Genomic DNA, 20,756 nt, shown 5'->3' on the forward strand with positions numbered 1-20,756 from the left:
CCTGCAGATCCAGCAGACATCTTTCTGCGGATGAGTTTTCAGAATTGCTGCAAATGTGTCTTTTTGTTGTGCTAGCTCTTCTAAGCTGTTGCAGGCCTTCAAATCCTGTAGAAATATGCAGGTTATTGCCCCCACACGTTCTCAAAGTCTACTGTTTGTGACACTAGTAGCTTGTGTGTCATTCTGAAAATTTGTCCGACCTTGTAAACTCCAGCATGTCAGCACATTTCTCGGCAGGCAAGTGAAAATCATGAAATAAAAACGGAAAATGCTGGAAATACTCAGCAGGTTGGGCAGCATCTGTGGAGAGAGAAACCGAATTTATGTTTCAGGTCAATAACCTTTTATCAAAGCTGTGGAAATCATGCCTTTCTTTTACACTTGGGGGTTTGACCGAGTGAAAAATCTAGACTAAGATGCCACTGATTGATACTTGAGAAGACATCTGAATGATGAACATTTCGAGATGAAAAAATGCTTTTTGTGTTGCAGGGTGTGGACAGAGAGGCTACATGGAGAGATTTAATGAAAACTGCCCTAGAGAACTTAATTGTACTACTAAAGGATGAAAACACAATCTCACCCTATGAAATGTGCAGCAGTGGGCTAGTTCAAGCACTACTTACTGTCCTCAACAATGTTAGTATGAGGTTGTGAAAGAGCACTTGTTTATTTTGGATCTGTCTTGTAGTTTGTGATATTCACTTAATTTTTTTAACTTTGTAGAATGTGGACTTAGATGTAAAACAAGATTGTAGTCAACTGATTGAGCGAATAAATGTCTTCAAAACTGCTTTCAGTGAAAATGAAGATGAAGAAAGGTGGGTAGGCTTTTCTTGAATTTTTAAAAATGCATTTTAAAAAGTTCCTTTCAGCTTTGTAATATGAAGCATTTTTTTCTTTTTAGTCAGCCAGCTGTTGCCCTTGTTCGTAAGCTCATAGCAGTGTTAGAATCTATTGAGAGGCTGCCTCTTCATCTGTATGATACCCCTGGCTCTTCATATAACTTGCAGGTATGAGGGAGAATATATGATGATCAAGTCTGATTTTCTTTTCCTGCAACTATCAGTTAATTTTATCTCTATAGTACATGAAGTATATGGAAGCTGCCCTTTTGTATTTATCAAGCTCCACTATCTACTTGTAATATTAAGGATTTATTTTGTTCTTAAATGCAAAGGGAATGATATTTATTCTGTGCAAACCAGCTTTTGTGGAACTATCTCCAATGCTTTGGTGTAGCATGTGGCTTTAAGTGTTAAGTGGCTTGGAAAAACTGTTGACCTGTTCACTGTAAGGAAGCTCAAGTAGTCTGTGACTACTTGCCAATTCAGGTTCCTCACAGTCATAGTCCAAGCCACTCTCAATTCTCTTCAGCTTTTAATTCCCAACTGATTATATTAGCTGCTACTGTTTTAAACAAATGTCATATTTTAAATAAAATTTAAAAGCAGTCATGTGGAGATCTGTTGCAGCTTACTATGACTTTGAAGTTCAGGTCAAATTCTACCAATCTGTTTACAGACTGTTTTTCCTCCCTTCAAGATCCTGACTAGAAGGCTGAGGTTTAGATTGGAACGTGCTCCTGGGGAGACATCATTGATAGACAGAACTGGAAGAATGCTCAAAATGGAACCATTGGCTACTGTTGAATCCTTAGAACAGTATCTTCTTAAAATGGTAAACAATGTGATATAACTAGTCCAAATATTAACTTTTTAAGGTTCATAAAAATATTGAATGAGTAAATATGAACATATAAGATATTTTAGTTTTAACTTCATTTTTTTGGTTCAGGTGGCAAAACAGTGGTATGACTTTGACAGATCAACCTTTGTATTTGTGCGTAAATTAAGAGAAGGACAAACGTTTACATTCCGGCACCAGCATAACTTTGATGAAAATGGGATAATATACTGGATTGGGACAAATGCAAAGTAAGATTCAAAATTAATATTTTTTGCATTTCAGTTTATGACTTGTATGTAATTCCCTAAAGAAAAACAGCTATATATGTTTTCAGTATCTAAAAGGCTATGAAGGTAGACTTAGTTCTTGAAATAGCATGTACCAAAGTTTCATCAGTTGTTTACTTGGAAAAGATTTGTTCACCAGTGAATATTTTTGTACGTTCAAACATTTGTTGCATTTGATCATTTTCCCCCCATGTTCCTGGAATAGAAAATTACTTTTGAACATGTTTTGATTTCAAGACATTATCAATATGATTTCCCATGTCCCTGTCAAAAAAGCTGCTGCATGGTGTATAACAGGGAGGTTTTATACCTGACTTCAGGCTACTCTTGATGTGTGAGACTCTCTCAAGGAGCTTTGTTCAGTTTTGCACCAGAGTGTAACAGTAACTGATGTGCAGTGCAGTTTGAAAACCTCCTGCAAGTTTTGATTATGACTGCTGAAACCTGTTTCCTAGTGGAAAGGTTGGCTCATAGTATGCTTTATAATTTGCAGCAACTGCTCTGCATTGTATGCATTACTTGCTTTTGAGTGAAGCTATTTAAATGGACTGAAAAGCCATATTTCAATGAGAAATTCTGGCATTCAGTTTTAAATGTATTAACTATATGGCGCAATCATTTTCCGTGTTGGGGAGTTGATATGACTTAAGTAATAGGCAACAGAATAGCTTAATAATGTCAATAATGCAACCACGATTTTAGGATATTAATTTCTTATTCATTAAAGAATCCTAATGTTGAATTACAGGACTGCATATGAATGGGTGAATCCTGCAGCTTATGGCTTGGTGGTTGTAACGTCATCCGAAGGGAGGAATTTGCCATATGGACGATTGGAAGACATTTTGAGTCGTGACAGCTCAGCCCTTAATTGTCACACAAATGATGATAAGAATGCTTGGTTTGCTATTGATCTTGGTCTTTGGGTGATCCCGTCAGCCTATACTTTGCGACATGCACGTGGTTATGGTCGGTCTGCCCTGAGGAACTGGGTTTTTCAAGTTTCCAAAGATGGACAAAACTGGACCACTCTATACACTCATGTGGATGATTGCAGCTTGAATGAGCCAGGGTTAGTAGGCAGATTAGGATAAAATTACATTAAAACACTGTTTTAATATATAAATAATGTGTAATGTTGAGTTTACAGTTCTCAACTTTTGAGGAATTAGATCAATATTACAACATAAACAGTAATTTGGCCCAGCTGTCAATGCTGGCGTTTATCCTCCACATTAACAGTAATCCCATGCTGTTTACATATTTTCATTTATTTATATCTTTGTTTCAGCTACCTAACCTATTCCTAAATGTTGACATTGTCTCTGCTTCAATTAATAACTGTTCATATACTTCACAACATCGTGTTCAAGGCCCAACCATCTTCAGCTGCTTCAATCATAAGGTCAGAAGTGGGGATGTTTGCTGCTGATTGCACAATGTTCAGCACCATTCACAACTCCTCAGATACTGAAGCAGTCCATATAGAAATGCAGCAAGAACTGGACAATATCCGTAACACTCGCTCCACACGAGTGCCAGGCAATGACCATCTCCAACAAGAGAGAATCTAACTATCTCCCCATGACATGCAATGGCATTATCATCGCTGAATCCCCCACTATCAGCATCCTGGGGGTTACCATTGACCAGAAACTGAACTGGAATGGCCATATAAATACTGTGGCTCCAAGAGTAGGTCAGAGGGTGGGAATCCTGCGACGAGTAACTCACCACCTGACTCCCCAAGCCTGTCCACCATCAACAAGGCACAAGTCAGGAGTGTGATGGAATATTCTCCACTTGCCTGGATGGGTGCAGCTGTAAGAAGCTCGACACCATCCAAGACACAGCATCCCGCTTGATTGGCACCCCATGCACAAACGTTCATTCCTTCCACCACCAACGCACAGTGGCAGCGGTGTGTACCATCTACAAGAGGCACTGCAGCAACTCACCAAGGCTCCTTAGACAGCACCTTCCAAACATGTCACCTCGACCAACTAGAAGGACAAGGGCAGCAAATGCTTGGGAACACCACCACCTGCAAGTTCCCCTCCAAGCCACACACCATCCTGACTTGGAACTATATCACCGTTCCTTCACTGTAGCTGGGTCAAAATCCTGGAACTCCCTTCCTAGCAGCACTGTGGGTGTCCCTACCCTACATGCAGCGGTTCAAGAAGGCAGCTCACCACCACCTTCTCGAGCAATTAGGGATGGGCAATAAATACTGGCATAGCCAGTGATGCCCACATCCCATGAATGAATTTTAAAAAAAGCTTTGTCACCCTCTGGTTTATTTAAAAAAAAAGATTTCTGCTGAATTTCTTGCATTCAATCTTAGATATTTAAATTCAATTAATTAAGAAATCTGGAATTTTTAAAAGTTTCAGTCATGATGATCATGAAACTATTGGATTGTCGTAATAATCCATCTGGTTCGCTAATGTCCTTCAGGGAAGGAAATCTGCCATCCTTACCCGCTCTGGCCTACATGTGACTCCAGACCAACAGCAATGTGCTTGACTTTTAACTGTCCTTTGAAATCGCCAAGGAAGCCACTCTGTTATATCAAATCGCTACAGAAAGTTTAATTGAGAATTAAACTGGACAGACCACCCGGCATCAACCCAAGCACTGGAAATGAAAGGCACACCCCACCCATTCGACCTTGCAAAGTCCCCATCACTAACATTTGGGGACTTGTGCCAAGATTGGGAGAGCTGTTGTTGTCATACTTGCCACATCATGCTTTACAGACAATGTCCCAGACTCCTCCATCACCATAATAAAAGCAAAATACTGCGGATGCTGGAAATCTGAAATAAAAACAAGAAATGCTGGAAATACTCAGAACTGAAGAAGGGTCGCTGACCTGAAACGTTAACTCTGCTTCTCTCTCCCCAGGATGCTGCCAGACCTACTGAGTATTTCCAGCATTTCTTGTTTTTATTCCTCCATTACCATCCCTGGGTATGTACCGTTCCACTGACGGGACACCTGAGGTGGCGGCACAATGGCATATAGTTGGGAGGGAGCAGCGCTGGGAGTCCTCAACATTCACTTTGGACCCCATGAGGTTTCATGGCATCAAGTCAAACATGGACACGGAAGCCTCCTGCTGATTACCACATACCGTCTTCCATGTTGAACACCACTTGGAACTTGGAAGAAGCACTGAGGGTAGCAAGGGCGCAAAATGTACTTTGGGTGGAGGACTTAAATGTCCATCACCAACAGTGCCTCTGTAGCACCAGTACCGACCAAGCTGACAGAGTTCTGAAGGACTTATCTGCCAGACTGGGCCTGCGGCTGGTGGTGTGAGAACCAACACGAGGGAGAAACCTACTTCACCTCGTCCTCACCAATCTACATATCGCAGATACGTCCATCTATGACAGTATTGGTTGCAGTGACCACCGCACAGTCCTCACACTGTGGATGTGCACCATGTGTGACACTGCCACCATGCTAAATGGGATGGATTCAGGACAGATCTCGCATCTCAAAAATTGTCTTCCGTTGTCTTCAACAACAACAGAACTGTATTCAACCACAATCTGTAATCTCAGCCTGGTATATCCCTCATTCTACCATTGCCATCAAGCCAGTGGACCAACCCTGGTTCAATGAGGACTCTGAGAGCATGCCAAGAGCAGCACCAGGCAAACCCTAAAAATGACATGCTAACCTGATTAAGCCAAAACACAGGACTATGTGCATGCTAAAAAGAGGAAGCAGCACACCGTAGACAGAGCTAAGCAATCCCACAACCTACGGATCAGATCAAAACTCTCCAGCCCTGCCACATCCAGTCATGGATGGTGGTGGACAATTAAACAACTAACCAGAGGCGGCGGCTCAACAAACATCTCATTGATGGGTGAGTATCAGTGCAAAAGGCAAGGCTGAAGCATTTTCAACCATTTTCAGCCAGAAGTGCTATGTGGATGATCCATCTCAGCCTTCTCCATGTGATAGCAAGAAATGGCTGAAGGCACTGGAAACTGCAAAGGTTAAGGGTCTGGGCCACATCCCTGCTGTCATACTGAAGATGTGCTCCACAGCTAGCCACAACACTAACCAAGCTATTCCGGGATAGCTACAATGCTGGCATCTACCCAACAAGGAGAAAATTTGCCCAGGCATATCCTTTCCACAAAATGCAGGACAAATCCAATCCAGCCAATACCGCCCCATCAGTCTACTCTCAATCACCAGCAAAGTGATTGAAGGTGTCATTGACAATGCTATCAAACAACACTTAATCACCGATGCTCATTTTGGGTTCTGCCAGGGCCACTCTGTTCAAGATGTCATTACAGCCTTGGTCCAAACGTGAATAAAAGAGCTGAATTCCAGAGGTGAGGTGAGAGTGACTGCCCTTGACATCAAGACAGAATTTGATCGAGTGTGTCATCAAGGAGCATTAACAAAATTGAAGTTAAGGGGAATTGTGGGGGGGGGGGGGGGGGTGGTGGTGCAGGGGAGCTCTCCACTGGTTGGAGTCATACTTGGCACAAAGGAAGATGGTTGTGGTTGTTGGGTGTCAATCATCTCAGTCCCAGGACATCAGTGCAGGAGTTCCTCAGGATAGTGTCCGAGGCCCAACAATCTTCAGTTGCTTCATGAATGACCTTCCCTCCAATATAAGGTCAGAACTGGGAATGTTTGATGATTGCACTGTGTTCAATGCCATTCGCAACTCATCAGATACTGAAGCAGTCTGCCTACATGCAGCAAGGCTTGGGCTGATAATGGCAATTAACATTCATGCCACACAGTGCCAGGCAGTAACCATCTCCAACAAGAGAGAAGCTAACCATTTCCCCTTGACAGTCAATGGCATTACCATCGCTGAATTTCCCCCACCAGCAGTATTCTGGGACGGTCACTTGACCAGAAACTCAACTGGACCAGCCTTATAAAAACTGTGGCTGCAAGAGTAGGTCAGAGGCTGGGAATTCTGCGGCGATTAACTCAACACCTGACTCCCCAAAGCATGTCAACCATCTACAAGGTACAAGTCAGGAGTATGATGGAATATTCTCCACTTGCCTAGATGAGTGCAGCTCCAGCAACACTCCAGAAACTTGACACCATCCAGAACAATGCAGCCGCTTGGTCGGGCATCCCATCCGCCACCTTTAAACATTCACTTCCACCACCACTGGTGCACAGTGACAGCAGTGTGTACCATCTACATGATGCACTGCAGCAATGCACCAAGGCTCCTTCCGACAGCACCTTCCAAATCTATGACCTCTACCTCCTAGAACAAGGGTAGCAGACACGTGGGAACACTAGTATCTGCACGTTCCCTTCCAAGCCCCATAGTATCCTGATTTGGAGCTATATCACCATTCCTTCACTGTTGCTGGGTCAGGATCCTGGAACTCCCTCACCAACAGCACTGAGTGTAACTGCACCACATGGACTGTAGTGGTTCAAGAAGGTGGCTCACCACCACCTTCACAAGGGCAGTTAGGGATGGGCAATAAATGTTGGCCTTGGCATTCATCCCACGCATGAATTTTCAAGTGTCCCATTATTGTAGAGCCCTCAAACATTGGAAACACTCTGCTTTTATCTGCTCTCTTCTGTGCTTCCAAAATTTTAACACCTATCAAATTACTCCATCATCATCTCCTCCTCCCCACTGCCCACCAATTTTTGCAAGTCTTTCTTCTTGCATTTCCTCATGCTAGCATATTAGTGAACCTACACTCTCTCCATTCTATTTTCTTCACATTTGTCCTCTAGTTTGGAACCCAAAACTGCACAGTGTTACCACAGGGCTTTTGAAGATTTTATTGAGATAAGCATCTTGACTTATATATTCTACACCTTTTGCCATAAAACTCAACATTTCATTTTTTTATGGCTTGGATCCTTGAGGTATTGCTGTAAATGTCTTGCGATCCCGAACCCTGAAATCCCTGTTTTTCCACATTACCGAGTATTTCCCCCATTCAGCAAAAAATTATCTTTTTATACCAAGATGTGCCACCACATTTACTGACATTGTGGCAGAAACTGAAGATGGTATTCAAAATCTATAGCCTTGCTAATGATTCTGCTTTACTGCCCAGCCACTGTCTCTGGCCGAGCCAAACTGTTACCAACCTTTGCATCCTGTTCGCGCTGATCTGAATTTCTGATCTATTCCTCGCCATCATAAAGGCTGCCTATTTTCACCTCTGTAACTTTTCCCGCCTCTGACCCTGTGTCGACCCATCTGTAACTGAAGCTCTCATCAGTGCTTCTGTTACATTCAGATTTGACTCCTCTAATGCTGTCCTGGCTGGTTTCCCATCCTGTATGCTCTAAAGTTCAGCTAGTCTAAAATTCTGTTTGTATTCTATTTAATCAGCAAGCCCCGTGCACCCCATCATTCCTTACTACATTGGTTCCCAATCCTCCAACACATCCAATGTAAAATTCTTACCCTGATGTTTAAATCATTTCATGGTCTTGCACTTCCCCATTTCACTAACCTCCTTTAGTGCCAGCAGAACTCTCCCTTCTTTTGACTGGCCTGTTGTGTATCTTTTCCTTCACTGCACTATTGGTGGCTGTGCCTTCAGGCATCTGGGCCCCACATTTTGGAATTTCCAATCTAAACCCTGTTGCCGTTCCCCCTCAAAACTTTTAGACACTCCTAATATTTCCTCCTTTTGGCTTGATATCCATTTGTGTTTGATTATGCTTTTGGGAACCATTTAAAACATTTTATGCTCTGAATGCAAGTTTTTGCTGTTGATTTCAAGATGGCTACATGTGTTGAGTGACAGGGAATGGAAACCATTTTTTCCAATGTTAATGAATCACCACCGAGTTCCAGCATAAATTTAATTATAGTGTACAAGTATTTAGTTCTGGGTTATCATTTCAGGCTGATTTTTGTAATCGCTTTAATTCTAAATTGGCATTGTGATTTTTTTTTTGACATTTCGCTGTCTTGATAGAAAAATTGCAGTACGTTTTTAGACATGTTGCTAACCGTGTGATTGAAAGACTATCATTTTTGAGAATATAACATCTTGAGCTTTGCTTTGGTCTATTTAAATAAGTCTCGTGAAAACCTTTGGCAAAAATTCACATAAATTATGTTTTAGATCTACAGCAACATGGCCACTGGATCCTCCAAAGGATGAGAAACAGGGATGGCGACATATTCGGATTAAACAGATGGGTAAAAATGCCAGTGGGCAGACTCACTACCTCTCCCTCTCAGGTTTTGAACTGTATGGGACAGTCTCCGGTGTGTGTGAAGACCAACTAGGTTAGAATATTGCTGTTAATTATCATTACAAGATTTAAAATACTGCATTACAGTTTACAAAATTGACAGGAGGACTTTGTTATTCACTTTATCCTCTGACGAACACTGATTTAATAGAATGGCCATTTTGAACTAAATCATTGGTTGATGTTGTACCTGATGCAGATTGATGATTAGTTGTAAAAAGTGAGATTAAAATTTTTATTCCTAAATCATAGTAACGCTAACATAGTTTGTAACTTGGGTAACATTATTTTATACTGTTAATTGCATCATCCTCCATTTCTCTTCATTTTACCCCCTCCAAATGATTTTTATATTTCACAATGTTTTGTTCCCTTAATAGGAAAAGCAGCTAAGGAAGCAGAAGCCAACTTAAGGAGACAGAGACGCCTGGTGCGTTCTCAGGTTCTGAAGTACATGGTGCCAGGTGCACGAGTAGTTAGAGGCATTGACTGGAAATGGAGAGATCAAGATGGCAATCCACCAGGCGAAGGCACCATCACAGGAGAGCTGCATAATGGTAAACCAGTAAGATTTGTTTTTTTATCCTTATAGCACTTAATGCAGTAATTGTGATACTTGCTAATATGGTTTTCAATTGAAAACCAGGAGTCTTCATTTTAAAATTCTTATCCTGGTTAAAACAAGAACCCAGGTTTTTGTGAAGTGTAAATTCAAGTTTCTAGAAGTGAAATACAGCTACACTGGCAACATTTTTCGTGACCCTGCCTGTGAGCTCCCCTTCGGCAGTCTTTCCTATTTTACTTGTATTTCATAACACTAGGTTTCATTCCAGCCTGAATGAATTAATACCCAGTGGTAGAATCCAAAATACAGTGCAATGTACTGCTAAATTATTGCAATTTGTTGAAAAAAGTTGTCAGTATTTATTACTGACTCATTCCTTTTGCTAATCAAATATGAACCTTTAAAGGTTTGGATGAAACTTGGCTGATGTATGTTCCACCATACAAGCCAGCTGAGAGCAGACATGCTATGTGGAGAATTGCAGGCATTACGATGTTTCTTTTCAATAATACCTCTTCGCACTTATCCTTTCAGTTGGCTTGTGTTTGATAGTAATCTTTTGCACTTTTTACCCAGTTTTACACAGCAAGCTTATTAACTGAAAGCATTTTTTAGAAATATCCAGTTTGGTGACTTACGATTTCAATGCCAGTATAGCTGTTTTTTTGTTGACTCATCAAGAGGAGAAATTAGTTTGACTTTGAGGCTTTGAATCTTACGCTGGAGAGTGAGAAAATGATGAAGGTGATTAAGTATTTCAGCTCCGTTTTCACCGATTAAGGTGTAAGTAGGATTGTTAGGAACACCTGAGGAAGATGTGGATGAGCCACAACTGGAGGTCAATATTCAAAAGGAAAGTGTATTAAAAACAGTTCATGGAAGTCTCATAAGCAGAGGCAGTAACCGTAATCTTTCCAAATCTGTTGCATTGGGGGATGGCAAAGGTTATACCTATGTTCAAGAAACGGGTAAGAAAATTATTGGCAGGTTAGACATTTCGAATTCGTAGTACAGGATGAAATGAAGAGTTTGAAGCAAATGGGCTAACAATGTTAATGAGGATGAACTTTATGGAGCAGGTTGTGCTTGACTAATTTAATCACATTTTTTTGTCCAAAACTCGTGTTATCTGCAAAGGCCATTGTATATTGCTATTCAGAAGGCATTTAATGAGATTCTTCAAAATAATTTATTGGAAAATCAAGGCTATGGTATGAAAAGGTTGGTTAGGGCAGGGTCGCACTGCAAGTGGTGATTGGAGGGACGAACAATTTGCGCCCTATTTGAATTTTTCTGCTTATCGAGGTGAAAGATGCATCAAGCATCAGATAAAGCACAATATGATGCAGAGTAAAGCTTCCTCTCTCTGTCTCATTAATGTGCTTTAGCCCTAACTTCAAAAGGATCCCTTACAATGTCAGTGTAACATTTTTTCCATTTTTCATACCAGCCACACCATGCCATCTAAGGAGATTGCTGCTGAATTAGAGGCAGCTTTCTGCTGTAGCCCCCATGTCCAGTAGGAACTGGATGGATACTGCTCAAACTGATTTCACAGTCAGCAGGGAAGACTTTTAACATGCATTTTCAGAATTGAAACTAACTATCCTATGCTAGGTTTCGTATGGAGCTTTTCAGTCCAGGTGTGCATTGCATTATTTTGGTCTCAAACAGCACATCAAGCATTACCAATTAAGAGTCATTTTATTTAACTGAATGAAGTTGAACAGCAGTTCTACATTATGCATTACTGTGAATACAGTCTAATTATTTGTCAGGGTATTACTCTCTTCTGTGTGACTTTCAGCTTGGCATTTGCAATACATTTCTTTATCTCTGATACTCAATTTTCCTTCCTGCACTGCTTCACTGGGACCAGACTATGCTTTTGTTATGAATTCCGACATACATGTTTAACAGCAGCAATGTTGTCTGGAATCTATTAAGCTTATCAGTCATTATTACTTCCTCGTAATGAATGCGCAATGCACAGAACTAATTTGAGTTCCTTTGTACTGAAAGTGGCTCCCTTGTGCTGAATATAATATACTGTTGGCAAATATACCTTCATATATTTTTAACTAACCTTTAGGCAGTTAACACTTGAACTGGAAATAGCTGTGAAGTTAGCTGTTAAAAGTGCTAATTAACTCCTCTGAAAACCACGTGGCTATTCCCAGTAAAGTAATATTTAACTAGTATACATATGCAATAGTCTGGTCCCAAGGGCTGAAGCTGCTGTCCATGTAGCTGCTGTCTGCTTTCTGCTGGGTCTGATAAACTCCTGTCCCTTTCCAGGCTGGATTGATGTCACCTGGGATGCTGGTGGCTCTAACTCTTACCGTATGGGCGCAGAAGGAAAATTTGACCTCAAGCTTGCACCAGGGTACGACCCTGATTCAGCGCCATCACCCAAACCTGTTTCATCCACTGTTTCAGGCACAGCGCAGGCATGGAGCAGCTTGGTGAAAAACAACTGCCCAGACAAGATGGCGGCTACAGCGCCGGGCTCTTCCAGTCGAAAAGGAAGCAGCAGTTCTGTGTGTAGTGTGGCTAGTAGCAGCGATATAAGCTTGAGTTCATCTAAAATGGATCGCAGGTCTGAAAGCGTATTGGAACAGACAACTGCTTCTGGTACAGACAGTCATGAACCTATTGTTGTCCTTTCTGCTACTGATATTTTGCCCCAAGGAGGAGCAGGATCAACTTCTAGTGCCAGTACAAGCACCTTGACTGCAGACACAGCAAGTGAAAATGTGGACAGGAAGTCTGGCCCTGAGGCCTCCATGCGTAATTCTGGAGAATCTGGTGCAATATCGATGGGTATTGTTAGCGTGAGCTCACCTGATGTGAGTTCAGTCGCTGAATCGTCAAACAAGGAAGCAACATCACAGCGCCCACTTAGTTCTTCAGCAAGTAACAGACTTTCAGTAAGCTCACTATTGGCTGCTGGGGCACCCATGAGCTCCAGTGCCAGTGTACCTAATCTATCATCAAGGGAAGCCTCCAGCCTTATGGAATCCTTTGTACGGCGAGTTGCTAATATAGCACGCACCAATGCCACCAATAACATGAACTTAAGCCGCAGTAGCAGTGATAACAACACTAATACTCTGGGACGAAATGTAATGAGTACTGCAAGTAAGTGATTAATTTTATTTTGTATATTTGCATTGCGTGGAAGCAAAGTGATGAGATTGCTGTGGTGTAAATTGAGAAAACAAATAATTCAAATATTCTGTTTGATTGAAATTTTTTAATGGTGATCCACAATATCATGAAAGTACCCTGCTTCCAAATTCCTGTTTCCACCAGATCACCCTGAACCCTCTTTTGAGCACTACTGCAGTTACTAGTTGAGCCTATTTCTCGAATTTGATTTCCCCATCTCTTCCCCCTTCCAATTTCCTCCTCAATTACTATTAATAAAAGGGCGATGAACCATTTTGTTTTGACACTTATAAGATATATAGTGCTAACCGTTAAAAAGTATGTGCTTTGCCTTCAGGAACGCATCCTCATGCGGTTACAATACCAGCATTTTTTTGTTTGCCGCTTAATATCTAGCAACAATTATTATGACTACTTGGTTTATTTGACCAATGAAAATGCTGTTATGTAGAAGAAATGTTAAATTCTTGCTCAAAGCATTTTTCTTCTTTATGTTTTTCTTATTCTTGATCCATGTTGGCATAATCTAGAATTGTTAGAAGGCAGAGAATTTAAGCGATTTACTTTGATCCGCTTTAAAAAAAAAATTAAGGTTTCAAGCACGCAAAATCAATTTATTAGGTTTTTAACAATTAAATTATTGTGGTGAAAGATAAAGCATTGATTTTTTTAGCAGCTGCTGAAATTCATAGTAAGAATTTTGGCTTTTTCCCCCCAAGTGGAAGTAATTTAACATTTTGTTTTCTGAATATTATAGCTTCTCCTCTCATGGGTGCCCAGAGTTTCCCAAACCTCACAACGACTGGTACCACATCGACTGTCACCATGTCAACTTCCAGCGTCACCAGCAGCAACAATGTAGCCACAGCAACCACAGGTTTGTCGGTTGGTCAGTCACTCAGTAATACTTTGACAACCAGCCTGACATCCACTTCCAGTGAGAGTGACACAGGTCAAGAAGCAGAATTTTCTTTATATGGTAGGTTATTAACTAGGACTGTGGGGGGAGTGGGAGCGAACTGTTGTGCTTCATTGTCACATTGTCTCTGTTTAATTTGTGTATGATGGTCCTTTTTAGTCTTTAAATTTAAGTATAGGTATTAGTTCAAAAAATTTCACAATTTAATTTGTTTTACTGGATATGATCAAGTTCCATAAATGCTAATTTAGTATGTTTACTCATGTATATTCTGGCAATGGAAATATGGCTCGATGATTTAAGAAAGAATTGTGCTCATTTGGAAAGAAAGGTCGAGTGTTCATGAGCACTACAGCATAGATTGGTTCCATAAAATCTGAATTTGTTAAATTACTTTACTTCACCTTTTGAGGATACGAATAATTTTCATGCATCATGAGTCATGGTTTGTTCTGAATTTTTCTCACAATTTTGACCTTTTTATCCAGTGCTGTATAATAACCAGAAATACTCTTATGAACTAATATGTGAACGTGTTATTAATTTGTTTTGCAGCAAGTATCCTTGATTGAGTTCTAATGTTTTTATTTTAGGGTGGGACATAGATTTTGTGCTTCCTCATCTTTTTAAGAGCATGGGGCGGCACAGTGGCGCAGTGGTTAGCACCGCAGCCTCACAGCTCCAGCGACCCGGGTTCAATTCTGGGTACTGCCTGTGTGGAGTTTGCAAGTTCTCCCTGTGTCTGCGTGGGTTTCCTCCGGGTGCTCCGGTTTCCTCCCACATGCCAAAGACTTGCAGGTTGATAGGTTAAATGGCCATTATAAATTGCCCCTAGTACAGGTAGGTGGTAGGGAAATATAGGGACAGGTGGGGATGTGGTAGGAATATGGGATTAGTGTAGGAGTAGTATAAATGGGTGGTTGATGGTCGGCACAGACTCGGTGGGCCGAAGGGCCTGTTTCAGTGCTGTATCTCTAAACTAAACTAAACATCTCAGATAATACCTTGGGTTGCCATAATGGAATGTTGCCATGCCACATTGCTATTTCTTGACCGTCATCCACATTTGTATTGCACCTTTAACCAATAAAACAAATTTTTGAAGTTTTTGGAACGTCTAGTGTTCATGAGCACTGTGGCATAGATTGGTTCCATAATAGGGAAGGGACTTCTATCGGAGTTCCAATCTGTTCATTCAACCTCCATATGTAATGGAAAGTTCTCAGGGACACTGCCTCTTCAAATATTGACCATGCTCAGCTGGCTCAATGCCTTCTTTTGAACCAATGTTCTTTTTGTGCCTTTGAACTTTCACATCATTTATGTGCATGCTCCTACTTCTCTTTTTAATGCTTCTGCATCCTAGGAAGCAATCTCTTTTGGCTTTGTTACTTCGGTCGTCTTACTAGTTTTTTGTTTTTGTTGCAAGTTTGCAGTAGTGTGTATATAAAGGATTGAATTTCTGTAACAGAATAAATAGGTGATTCACAAAGCTACAGTAGGTCAAACAACTTTGACTTGAACTGAACTTGTTACAAATGTTAGGTTTTAGGGACAGTAAAGTTTGTTAAACTATTCAGTAAGTTTTAGAAATTATTTGTATAGATTTATTTTGCAGCTAAACATGATTTACTTTTTCTACTTAACATTCATTTATAAGATTAATGTGAAATGACAATGAAATAAGTCTTTAATTCTAACTGATCCTTATTTTGTATTCTGCAGATTTTCTAGACAGCTGTCGTGCTAGTACTTTATTGGCAGAACTTGAAGATGATGAGGATTTGCCTGAACCAGATGAGGAAGATGATGAAAATGAAGATGACAATCAAGAAGATCAGGAGTATGAAGAAGTTATGGTATGCTGTTCATTTGTAATTTCAAATTAGTGTGTTTTGTTTAAAAATAGTGTTGAGAGAATCTTATAAGCAGCAGCAATATGCTGCTGTTGTGGAAGTCATAATGCAGGTGTTTATTATTGTGTTTGGGGTTTGGTATTCTGTTAAGTTTACAGCTTTATAATACTTTTAAACAAAGTTAAATTGTTTTATTTGAACCTTGGAATACAGGAAGAAGAGGAATACGAAACAAAAGGAGGTCGTCGTAGAACATGGGATGATGATTTTGTCCTAAAGCGTCAGTTTTCTGCTTTAGTACCTGCTTTTGATCCACGACCTGGTCGTACAAATGTGCAACAAACAACTGATTTAGAAATCCACCCCCCAGGTACATTTGCTCATTCAACAAATAAGAATAAAATGGTACATTATAAAGATCCATTCATTTTATTTGTGTAATGATGCATCCTCCCACCACTATATAAAGCACACCTGTTGACTGTTTATTTTTTCCTTCTGTTTTATGGTTCATGTTATGCCATTCTTTTTGCATACCTAAGTTGTGGTGATAATCGATGTCTTGCTGTAATGGCAATGTATCACAATTTGGTTGTATAGTGATATCTCAAAGCAGACTTTATATTGGTTTGGTGTGTTTTTTGCAATGATTGTAAAAATAAGTGGTATGGGCTTTAATCTGTGAAATATGTTTTTTGTAGGAACACCTCGATCAGAACTGCTGGAGGAAGTAGAATGTGCTCCTTCGCCACGATTAGCACTGACTCTTAAGGTAGCAGGGTTGGGAACATCTCGTGAAGTGGAGTTGCCCCTCTCAAACTACAGAGCAACCATTTTCTGTTATGTACAGAAACTGTTGCAGCATTCTTGTAATGGAAATATAAAATCTGATAAGCTTAGGCGCATTTGGGAACCAACATACACGTAAGTGAACGTACCAGGAAATTTTCTGTGTTTTGGATTTGATTGATTAGAAGTTACTTCTAAAATGGATTACTTAACTATTTTATCTAAAAGGTATTGTTTTCTTTTGAATTTGCAATCCGAAGTCCTTGCCTACCATTTTGGAGTTGTTTTAGGACAAGTAATAAAGCTTGCCTGAATTGCTCATTGATTAAATTCAACACATGAACCACATAGTCCAAGAGGGTTCTATCTTGATCTTTGCTGAGTATAATCCCAGGAAGGTTTGCAGTTCATCTGCTCAAATTACTCTCAGTGGTACTGATAATCTGATGTCTGGCAAAAGGCTGCTGTTAAGTGCTTTTTTAGTCAGTCCCTCGGGGGCTAGGGTGACTTGCGTCCACTCTGGTTTGATGGGTTCTGAGGTGGGGGATTCTAAGATGGGTGATAAGTCCAATACAAGATCTTCAGATTCTGACACGAGGGGCAGGTGGTGCTTGAAGAGTCATGTAGATGAACAGTATGGAGGCTTGTGCACTCCCTCTGATGCCTCAATTTCACCTCTACATGTTCCCGACAAAGTTCCTCAAGGTGAATGAGCTTTCTGCATCTAGGATGGTCACGATCCAGGGACTCCCACGAGTCGATGGAGATGTTTGATATCTTCAGGGGTGCTTTGAGGACCTCTGTAAAGCATTTCCGCTGTCGTCCTCAGAGTTTCCTGCCACAACCAAGTTCTGAGTACAACAGCTGGTTCAGGAGTCCGGTGTCAAACAAGTAAATGACATGTCCCACCCAGCAGAGCTAGTTTTGGGTGATTAGCATCCGGATGCTGGGCAGGTTGGCTTGAGAGTGAATGCTGCTGTTGGACCATCTTTCTTGCCACTGGATTCAGAGGACTTCTCTAGTGCTTTGAGGTGTCTACTGTAGGTTGTCTTAAGTTTCCAAAGCATATAGGAGTGCAGGGAGCACTGCTGCCTGCTAAACCATGATCTTGGTCTCGGGTTTGAGATCCTGATCTTCAAATACTTGCTTCCTCAGTCAGCCAAAGGCTGAGCTGGAACATTGGAGGCGATGATAAACCCTTGTCTATGTCTCCACCAAGAGGAGGCTCCCAAGATATGGAAAGTGGTCCACATTTTCCAGGATTTCGCCATTGATCTTGATTGATGGCGTGAGGTGTTGTGCTGTAGGAGCTGGTTGGATGAGGATCTTTGTTTTCCAAGTGTTTAGTGAAGGACCCATTTTCTCATATGCTTTGGAGAAGAAGTCGACAGTGATTTGGAGCTCCGTTTCAGAGTGAATACACATGCACGCATCATCTGCATACTGAAGCTTGACGACTGAGGTGGGAGTGATTTTGGTTTTGGATTGAAGTTGATGTAGGTTGAATAGTTTCCTGTCTATTCTGCAGATTATCTCCACGCCTGCGGGTAGCTGGAGGTGAGGTGTAGCATTGCAGCGAGGAAAATAGAGACGAGAGTTGGTGCTATGACATAGCCTTGGTTGACCCCGGTCTCCAATGAGATAGGTACTGTGATGTTGCGTTGATGAGGATCACGCCTTGCATGTCACCGTGGATTAGATAGAGCATGATGACATACAAACATCTGAGGGCATCCAAATTTGAGCAGGATGCTCTATAAGCCTTTGCGGTTGACTGAGTCAAAGGCTTTTGTGAGTCGAAAAAGGCCATGTACAGCGTTTGGTGTTCCTTGCATTTTCTTAGATTTGTCTCACAGTGACGATCGTATTAATATACTAGAATTACACTTGGTGGGACCAATAATCTGATGTCTGGCAAAAGGCTGCTGTTAGTACTACATGTGCAGCGGACATATAGAGCGTGCACTTGGAATTTTCACACTGAATTAGGCTTGTCATAGTCTACAATTTCATTTTAATAAGGAGCGTACCAAATGCAATCAAGTGGTGCGACTCATTATTGACTAATCTTGTAGGCCATAATGAGGATAATGTGTTCTAAAAACATTTGGTGAACTTCATGTGCACATATCTTTTCATCATATAATGGACAAGAAGTCAGTGGAGCCCAGCTAGCTGCTGCAAATTCCATGTTAACAGGAGTGCAGTAAATGCAAGTAAAGCACTTGACAGGCAATCTTGAAAATGAACAAATTAAACCTCTCAATAGCATTATGAATATTGAAGTAATACAACCTTTCACTTTTTGTACTACTTTTCTCAGTGAATGAAATGGATTCATGTGGTTTCCACAAATAGATGCAGAGTGTTTGGGCCTAGTTATGTGCTTAATTAGTTTTCTTAATCTTCTCAATTAGAGAAATTAATACTGTTGTATTTTGTTGCGACCTATAAGTCTGAAAACTACTATAAAAATGTGATAGGATGTTTGTTGCTTTGATAGCCAAAAGGATCACATTCATTGTTTTTTAAACGTTTTATCATGCAATACTTGTTCCAAATTAAAATCTTGTGATAAGCTGTTTTATTCTTTAGGAGGTTTTAAAATTTTGGAATGTTGCTCCTGATTTGAGATTGTAGATAAAATTTTCAAATTCACTTGCTAAATTGGGATGCCTTGATTAAATTGGAACAGTTGAAAGATATGAATAAATGTTATTTCCATTAACAGTTTACATATAATGTGTGCTAATAAATATAAACAATATGGCCAAGGTCATTCAGAGTGATGCAGAAAATTTCAGACTGGTGGAGTAAGGGTGGTTCTGTAAGCCCAAGGTGTTGGTGAACATTAATCTGCCTCTCGTTATCGTCTGTGTTGTCCTTGGAGCATTTGATGGTGATAATGCCAGAATGGAGATGTATTCCACACGTCGGTGCTGAATTTCTCTGCTTTAAGCTCAAAAAGATGCAGACAAATAGTTTATAACATAACATGAAAAGCTGATGGGTGCTTATGTGATTCTTTCAGGATTATGTACAGAGAGATGAAAGATTCTGATAAAGAAAAAGGGGAAAATGGAAAGATGGTAAGTAGTGTTTCTGTTCATGCTGCAGTGTTATCAGTTTTTTTTTTGCTGTTAAGAATAACAGACTAAACGTTTTTACCATGATAAAATTGAAGTACTAACATAATTCTGACAAATAGACTTTTTAAAACTAAGAGCATGAGTAATGGAAAAGTTTAAATGTTTTAGAGCATGTACAACCCGTAAGACTTTACAATCAGGAAAGACCAACCTTTGGTTCTTCCTGTTGTAGGGCTGCTGGTCTGTAGAGCATGTGGAACAATACCTTGGCACTGATGAATTACCAAAGAATGACTTGATAACCTACCTGCAGAAGAATGCAGATTCAGCTTTCCTGCGGCACTGGAAATTAACCGGCACTAATAAAAGTATTAGGAAAAACAGAAATTGTTCTCAGCTCATAGCTGCATACAAGGTATATTATTGTGCAAAACATTTTTTCTGGATAGTATATGTCTGCACCTGTAGAAGCAAAAACAGTGCTTACATTTAAATGTTATTAGCTTGAAATGAGTTTAATGTAAGGTTGTAGCTTTAATGCATTTATGTTCTACAAAAATATTTATACTCCTATATAAGCTAAAATCTATGTTAAGTATGATTTACAAGTGGCTTTTACTAAGTGCATGTAGTTGGCTATTTTAACAGGATTTTAAGTGAGTTATTGAGTTTTTTTCTTATTTTTAAAATAACTCTGTAGGAATTTTGTGAGCATGGATCCAAATCCTCTGGACTAAGCCATGGGTCCATTTCGTCTTTGCACAGTTGTGAAATTCTTAGTGGAACACGAGAACAGCCACAAGCTAAAGCTGGGAGTGGACAGAATGCTTGCGGTGTGGAAGATGTTTTGCAATTACTTCGTATTCTTTATATTATTGCTAGTGATCCGTACTCTACGTGGAGAGGCCAAGAAGGTTAGGTTGAATTTTTCTCATGGGGGGGAAAAAAGGATTCGTAGAACACATCAATCGATATATTTTATGTAATGTTTGTTCTTAAGTTCATTATTGATGCGTTTTTTCCCTGACAGAAAGTGATGGTCAACTTGAGTTCAATGTTTCACCAGAAGAATTCACAAGCAAAAAAGTCACTACAAAAATCTTACAGCAAATTGAGGTAATTGCTTAAAATTGACTC

At 40.3% G+C, this 20,756-nt stretch overlaps 1 protein-coding gene across 4 annotated transcripts in view; it reads left to right on the top strand.

Annotated features, from left to right (window-relative positions):
• Positions 1-20,756, top strand: part of hectd1 (HECT domain containing 1) — a 116,081-nt gene that overhangs the window by 74,439 nt on the left and 20,886 nt on the right. For 2 of the 4 annotated variants that reach the window (XM_068039349.1, XM_068039350.1), the window contains 17 exons: positions 493-639; positions 727-821; positions 908-1,013; positions 1,546-1,680; positions 1,798-1,937; positions 2,725-3,048; positions 9,098-9,264; positions 9,611-9,787; positions 12,094-12,936; positions 13,724-13,945; positions 15,611-15,744; positions 15,955-16,111; positions 16,443-16,665; positions 19,562-19,619; positions 19,852-20,034; positions 20,320-20,533; positions 20,650-20,735. In XM_068039349.1, coding sequence (XP_067895450.1) covers positions 493-639; positions 727-821; positions 908-1,013; positions 1,546-1,680; positions 1,798-1,937; positions 2,725-3,048; positions 9,098-9,264; positions 9,611-9,787; positions 12,094-12,936; positions 13,724-13,945; positions 15,611-15,744; positions 15,955-16,111; positions 16,443-16,665; positions 19,562-19,619; positions 19,852-20,034; positions 20,320-20,533; positions 20,650-20,735 — 3,411 coding nt within the window. The remainder of the gene's footprint in view (positions 1-492; positions 640-726; positions 822-907; positions 1,014-1,545; positions 1,681-1,797; positions 1,938-2,724; positions 3,049-9,097; positions 9,265-9,610; positions 9,788-12,093; positions 12,937-13,723; positions 13,946-15,610; positions 15,745-15,954; positions 16,112-16,442; positions 16,666-19,561; positions 19,620-19,851; positions 20,035-20,319; positions 20,534-20,649; positions 20,736-20,756) is intronic. The other 2 variants (XM_068039351.1, XM_068039353.1) reach the window with 2 other exon arrangements.

This window comes from Heterodontus francisci, chromosome 9, assembly GCF_036365525.1.
Source record: "Heterodontus francisci isolate sHetFra1 chromosome 9, sHetFra1.hap1, whole genome shotgun sequence".
NCBI classification, from domain to species: Eukaryota; Metazoa; Chordata; class Chondrichthyes; order Heterodontiformes; family Heterodontidae; genus Heterodontus; species Heterodontus francisci.